The sequence below is a fragment of the Poecilia mexicana genome, unplaced genomic scaffold, assembly GCF_051168715.1.
Source record: "Poecilia mexicana isolate PSO_F unplaced genomic scaffold, ASM5116871v1 scaffold_11, whole genome shotgun sequence".
NCBI lineage: Eukaryota > Metazoa > Chordata > Actinopteri > Cyprinodontiformes > Poeciliidae > Poecilia > Poecilia mexicana.
Genome location: NW_028263380.1, coordinates 8,999,247 through 9,005,711, shown reverse-complemented (window position 1 = coordinate 9,005,711; position 6,465 = coordinate 8,999,247). Strand labels below are relative to the sequence as shown.

Here is a 6,465-nt window from a genome sequence, read left to right as displayed (position 1 = left end):
AAAATATTTATATTAATAAGGAGTTAGGTTTGGAGGTTGGTTCTAGACCAGATTTACCACAGGGTCCAAGTTAGTCAGCAACACTTGAAAAAGAATGACACACACACACACACACACACACACACACACACACACACACACACACACACACACACACACAAAAACAGAGCAGTATTTCATTATTTGATATAATAAGTGACCCAAAGAGCCACTTGTGTCTCCAGAGATTCAGTTTGCAGATCCCTGGCAGATGGAAAGTGTGATCCTATCTCCATACAACAACTAAAAGCTCAGCACTACAATTTTTTATTCATTGTTAAAGTAAAATTGTGAAGGTTAAAAAAATCCACCACTGAGTATTAACACAAGACATTTATTTAGTATGACTTTGTTGGTTCGCCGTTGGCCCCCATTTAGAACCGCCCCTGGGCTGCAGGTCTGGGTCTGGTGTATTAATGACCACTGAACAATGAATTCATAAAATATATAAACATTTCAAAACAAAACATACAGAAAGCCCTACCAAACCTTTAAAGTAGGAAGTATTTATGTATTTACTGCTAATCTAATGTATGATTTGTTCTTTAAATGATCATTTGTATTATTTTGGCTATTATTATACATTAAATAAGCAAATAATCAAACCAATATAGTCTACTAAAAGCACAATAACAAACTTAATCACAGCAAAATGTTATCAGGGTCTGCTGTGTTCCTCTCCTGATCTATTCTGTCTGGTATCGCACTGCGCCACGATGGACACATTTTTTTTAAATTGCCTGTGTTCATCCTCACTAACATTATTCAACCTGGGATTTGTGTCTTCCTTCTCACGTCTGTATGTTTACGAAAGGTTTTGGCTCTAAGGACGGCGGAGAATCGGGCTGAGGATGTCTTAAACCTCTCCGACTCATGGCCTGTTTTTGAGAAATATGGCTGAAAATAGCATGCCCAAAATGAATTGAATGTATCTCAAGAACTACAGAGTTTATTTTAATTGTTTTGGTATCAAAACAAAGGCAAGACCCTACAGAATATGTTGCAGCTCTAAAAACCACCCTGCCTGTTACTGAGGAAAGTAAATGAATATGATACACAGCAGAAATTAAGAAAAAATAAATCTATTTCCGCCTAAAGAAAAAGTTCAATATATTAAGATTCCTTTCAAAGCGTGCAGATGAAATCCATAACATGTAGAATACTGATTGGACTGAGTCAATGGGTGACAACATGGCAGTGATACCCCACATTCTACTGATACCATTCATGCTATTATTAGCATTTTGGCTAATTTTACCGTATGCAACATACTGAATGGTACAAGTACAGCTTAGTCCACATGCTTCTGACTCTCCACAGGTTATTAACTACATTGAAGCTTTCTTTAGCATTAAGGCTAATTTTTAGCATCGGAACGCTGGGTCCAAACCGACGGGCACACTTTGGCAGGCCCCTTAAAATTTCTGCAGGAATTTTCTAGTTGTGTCTTACTCTGCAGTTGTGCAGTCACAATATCTGGGATCATGAGCGCCCCCTGCCATGAGGCAAGAGAACTGCCTGCCTCCCCTGGAGTCTGTTCTCTGCCGTTTCTGATCGCTCCTCCGCACACAAAACATGATACAAACACAGTTGGTGACAAAAAAAAAAACACTGTACATTATATACATAATCATATATTATATATTATTTTTCCATGAAGACAGATGAGGCTCTGCCTCACCTGCCTCCCCTGATCGCACGTCACTGCTGTGTAGTATCCGTCTCTCGGCAACCGTGACAACAGCGTCGGTCCATAGCCTTCAGAGGTCCTTTAGCTCCCGCAACGAGAATTTAGCTGACCTTAATATTTCCTGTGTTTTATTTTGGTCATTATTGTTGCACTTAGTGTTGATATGTGTGTGGTAGACGTGTCTATAGGACATTTGTAGAAATACGGAACAAATTGCGTTCCGTATCGCTTCAATACATAACATTTGACAGCCAAATACGGGACGATTCCGTATTTTAAGGGTCGGGTGGCAACCCTAATGGTCCCTGTTGACAGTGCTATTCATCATGCAGCTTCAGCCTGGTGAGGAGCTTTCTCGCTCGCCTCGTAGTCACGCATCTGGTTTTATATTATTTTATTATTATTTTTAGTATTATTTTTCCGGTTAAACGGTGCACCAAACCATATCAGATGCTTTGTCTACTTAGTAAGCCAAAGTTATTGCGCACGGAGAGCTCTGAGAAAGTCGTCCCTCAAACTTGATCAACCACAATAGTTTCTGTGATTCTTATTAAAAACTTAAGAGACAAAAAATGGAAGAGCTACGAAAGCCACATTAGCACCATAGAATTCAATCTCCTGTTTGTTGAGCATCTCTGTGCATTGCAGCGGATTTAACTCATGCAGGGCTGAGTTAAATGGGGCCTTGAGCAGAATTTGACTTAAAAGCCAGTCTTGCTGCTAAAAACATTAGCACTTCTAACAGCTTCTGGGTTAGATTTAGTAAAATCTGGGAGAGGGGGAGTAGTTTAATTGGCCAACCCAAAAACAATCAGTTATAATTGCAGTTTACTAATTTGTATAAACAAACAGAGCTCAAACTCAAAGATTAAACTCACAGAATCAGATTGTTGCTATGGTAACAAACCAATCTAACTATGAATATTGTTCTTTGAACTTTAACAAAGTAAACTTGCCAGCTCCTTAAAATCTTACATTTAAATGTTAATTTAATTCTTGTGTTTACATGGGGTCCAACCGACCCCACACACATAAAACTTGTATCATTTGCCACATTTGGACTGAGGCAAACGTGGAGACGTTTGCCTCAGTCCTTGCACGCACAAGGGTTAGTTTAATTTATGTATGCTGAAACCATTAAACCAAATTTAGCAGCATTGATAATCTCAATAAACAAATGCTACATTTATATATCTGTGGTCTGTGTTAAAATATCAGCATTTATGGGTCCCCTGAAGGTCTGAGGGACTTATGGAGCCACTGACTGATTTTGTATTAAACAGAAGTGCAAATAATTGATATTCATTTTAATTGTATTTTTTGATTAGTTGTTTTTTAGGACTAGTTGTGGATTTAAATAGCATTTCATTTCCCAAAATTATTCTTTACCAACCATCAAGCTGAAACCAACATCTCTCCCAAAGTTTCTTGGAAACAAACGTGGTTAGGGCTGCCACCGGCAGAGCAGGAACCGGGAGGCCAATGGGACCCACAAAGAGGCTCCAGAGGCTGATGGGACATGCAACGAAACCCTGGAGGTCAGCTGAGAAACCAAAGGGACTGGCCACAAAGCCCTGGAGGTCGGCCGGGGGACGTAGGAGTCGACCCAAAACCCTGGACGTCAGCCGAGAGACCAAAGGGACTGGCCACAAAACCCTGGAGGTCGGCCGGGGAACGTATAGGACTCGACCCGAAACCCTGGAGGTCAGCCGAGAGACCAAAGGGACTCGACACGAAGCCCTGGAGGTCAGCCCGCAGACCAGCGATCCTTGCTATGAGGCCCTGAAAGCAGGCCGGGAAACCGATAAGACCCACAACAAAGCCCTGGAGGTCAGTCCGGAGACTAGCGTGACTTGCTATAAAGCCCTGGAGGCAGGCCTGGAAACCGACAGGACCCACAATGAAGCCGTGGAGGTCGGCCGAGAGACCAAAGGGACTCACCACAAAGCCCTGGAGGTCAGCTTGGAGACCAACGGGACTCGACACGAAGCCCTGGACGTCAGCTCAGAGACCAGCGAGCCTTGCTATGAGGCCCTGGAAGCAGGCCAGGAAACCGATAGGACCCACAACAAAGCCCTGGAGGTCAGTCAGGAGACCAATAGGACTCGCCACAAAGCCCCGGAGGTCAGCCCGGAGACCAATGGGACTCGCCACAAAGCCCCGGAGGTCAGCCCGGAGACCAAAGGGACTCACCACAAAGCCCTGGAGGTCAGCTTGGAGACCAACGAGACTCGACACGAAGCCCTGGACGTCAGCTCGGAGACCAGCAAGCCTTGCTATGAGGCCCTGGAAGCAGGCCGGGAAACCGATAGGACCCACAACAAAGCCCTGGAGGTCAGTCAGGAGACCAATGGGACTCGCCACGAAGCCCTGGAGGTCAGTCAGGAGACCAAAGGGACTCGCCACGAAACCCCGGAGGTCAGCCCGGAGACCAAAGGGACTCACCACAAAGCCCTGGAGGTCAGCTTGGAGACCAACGGGACTCGACACGAAGCCCTGGACGTCAGCTCGGAGACCAGCGAGCCTTGCTATGAGGCCCTGGAAGCAGGCCGGGAAACCGATAGGACCCACAACAAAGCCCTGGAGGTCAGTCAGGAGACCAATGGGACTCGCCACGAAGCCCTGGAGGTCAGTCAGGAGACCAATGGGACTCGCCACGAAACCCCGGAGGTCAGCCCGGAGACCAATGGGACTCGCCACGAAGCCCTGGAGGTCAGCTTGGAGACCAACGGGACTCGACACGAAGCCCTGGAGGTCAGCTCGGAGACCAGCGAGTCTGATTTTCTGGTGACGAAGGAGACCTGAGTTCGATGGCGTCAAGTTCTCATAGCACCGCAGTCCTGCGGGCCTCAAGCTCTCCTGCAAACATCTTTCAAGTGATTAGCTCTTCCACCATCAGTCCCCAAGTGTCAAGCTTCGCTGACACCGCAGTCCTGCTGTCCTCAAGCTTTTCTGCCACCGACAATCAAGCATGAAGCTTGGAGCCCTCATAACACTTCTTTATTTAGAAGTACCATTGTTGAACCCAATACCTCAGAGTGTCTGTTTTGTACATTTTCACAAGTGTATTGGTGAGGCCTCCGACCACACGTCTGAATACAGATGGCTGCTCCTGTGGCTGGTCTGTAACCGACTGGCTGTCTTCATGGGTTTCCTCTTCAGATGGCTGCTCCTGTGGCTGGTCTGTAACTGACTGGCTGTCTTCATGGGTTTCCTCTTCAGATGGCTGCTGGTGCTGCTGCTCCTCTATGTCCCTCAGCCTATTGTTCAGCTGCTCCATTTCAAGCTGCAGTTCGGTCCTTATACGCTCCAAGGCAGTGTTTTGCTGCTCCAAGGTGGTGTTTTTCTGCTCCAAGGTGAGACTTCTCTGCTGCAGGACGCTGTGATTCACCTTCAGGGCGTCGTTTTCCTCCTCCAAGATTTTGTTTTCCTGTCCGAGGATATCGTTTTTCTCCAGCAGGATGTCGGTTTTCTCCAGCAGATCATCATAATCCTCCTCCAGTCCGGTGATATCCTGCTCCAGTTTGGTCGTTCCCTCCTCTAGGGCGGCGTTTCTCTGCTCCAGGACAGGGTTTCTCTGCTCCAGGGCGACGTTTCTCTGCTCCAGGGTGGCGTTTCTCTGCTTCAGGGTGACGTATCTCTGCTCCAGGGTGGCGTTTTTCTGCTCCAGGGTGGTGTTTCTCTGCCCCAGGGCGGCGTTTCTCTTCTCCAGGGTGGAGTTTCTCTGCTCTAGGATTGTGTAATCCTGCTCCACTATAGTGATTCTCAGCTCCAGAGAGTTGTTTATCTGCACTAGGTTGGCGTTTACCTCCCCCAGAGTGTTTTCTATCTGCTCCTGGGTGATGTTTGTCTGCTTCAGGGCGGTGTTTCTCTGCTCCAGGGCGGTCTTTTCCATTTCCAGGGCCTTGTATTTCTGCTCCACTGTGGTGAGCCTCTGCTCCAGGTTGGTGTTTCTATGCTTCAGTCTGTTGTGTGTATACTCCATAGTTGTCTTTTCCTGCTTCAGGGTGGTGTTTTTCTGCGTCAGGTTGTAGTTTTTCTGCTCCAGGGCGTCGTTAATCTGCTCCAGGGTGTCGTTAATCTCCTCCAGAGTGTCGTCTATTTGCTCCTGGGTGGTGTTTGTCTGCTCCAGGGCAGTGTTTCTCTGCTCCAGAGTGGTGTTTCTCTGCTTCAGAGCGGTCTTTTTCTTCTCCAGGGCGGTGTGTCTCTGCTCCAGGGTGGTCTTGTCCTCATTCAAAGTTCTGTTTACTGCAAACAGATGTTTAATTTTCTCGTCTTTTTCTTGAAGGAGCTTGTCTTTTTCATATTCAGTCTGTTCTATGTTCATCTTGAGCTCCTCATTTGATTTAATCAGCATTTGCCTCTCAATGGACATCTTGCTCACTTCTTTCAGGATGCCTTTGAGTTTTTCTGTCTCTCTCGCTAGGGTCTGATCTGTTTTCTCAGAAGATGATGCTTTACTGCTCTCACTCATTTTTGATCCTCTTGTCTGGACAAATTTGTTTGTTTGACAATCCTTGTACTTGCTCTCCTACTTCTGCAATGGTTATGACCGTGCAGCTTTGTGATGTCACTCTTGTGGAGCAATTCTCTTTGTGACATCAATTTGCGTGATGTCACACATTGATGTAACTACCTCAGCAGAACAACTAGAAAACTGCTGAAGTTTGAATAAAAACAAACTTTACCGCTGAATGCAGCTCTGCTTAGCTGATGGCCATTGGAGACAGTTCAAC

The 6,465-nt window shown here is 46.2% G+C and overlaps 1 protein-coding gene across 1 annotated transcript; it reads right to left on the bottom strand.

The window, feature by feature from the left end:
* Nucleotides 1-4,733: 4,733 nt before the first annotated feature.
* On the bottom strand, nt 4,734-6,203 carry LOC148156399 (uncharacterized). The gene is made up of 2 exons (XM_088009904.1): nt 5,188-6,203; nt 4,734-5,091 (listed from the first exon to the last, which is right to left on the bottom strand). Exons 1-2 carry the CDS (start codon nt 6,201-6,203, stop codon nt 4,734-4,736), a joined length of 1,374 nt encoding a protein of 457 aa, XP_087866030.1.
* Between the last annotated feature and the right edge of the window lie 262 nt (nt 6,204-6,465).